Here is a 373-nt window from a genome sequence, read left to right on the forward strand (position 1 = left end):
ACTTATTATTATAAGATTTCTTTTTAAGAACGTCATATGTTACCATTTTGTTTAAGATAATCCAATTCATTTTAAATCGACGCCCTACAGTCAATCAAACGATCTAAATACAGTATTGGATCAATTAGAAATGCACAGATTATGCCCAGAAGAGTATTTCCCCCGACCTGCGTGGAGTAGAAGCCGCCCCAGCCGTTCCTCCGGCGGGAGAGCCACTGGACCACCTTCCGCTCCCGCAACGAGTGCAGCTGCGTGCCCTGGGTCAGCATAGCCAGCAACGCGTACCCGGCTGTCTCGATGCCCAGGGACTCGCCCGAGGCTGTGGTCAAATGTTAGAAACATGCCTTAAGGTACTAGTAGTCAATATGTCATT

The 373-nt window shown here is 47.5% G+C and overlaps 1 protein-coding gene across 1 annotated transcript in view; it reads right to left on the reverse strand.

Annotated features, from left to right (window-relative positions):
* LOC119592434 (alpha-1-inhibitor 3-like) overlaps positions 1–373 on the reverse strand; it is a 14,695-nt gene that overhangs the window by 2,090 nt on the left and 12,232 nt on the right. Inside the window, exon 17 of the mRNA XM_037941258.1 lies at positions 168–319. Coding sequence (XP_037797186.1) covers positions 168–319 — 152 coding nt within the window. The remainder of the gene's footprint in view (positions 1–167; positions 320–373) is intronic.

This window comes from Penaeus monodon, chromosome 30 (assembly GCF_015228065.2).
Source record: "Penaeus monodon isolate SGIC_2016 chromosome 30, NSTDA_Pmon_1, whole genome shotgun sequence".
Taxonomy (NCBI): domain Eukaryota; kingdom Metazoa; phylum Arthropoda; class Malacostraca; order Decapoda; family Penaeidae; genus Penaeus; species Penaeus monodon.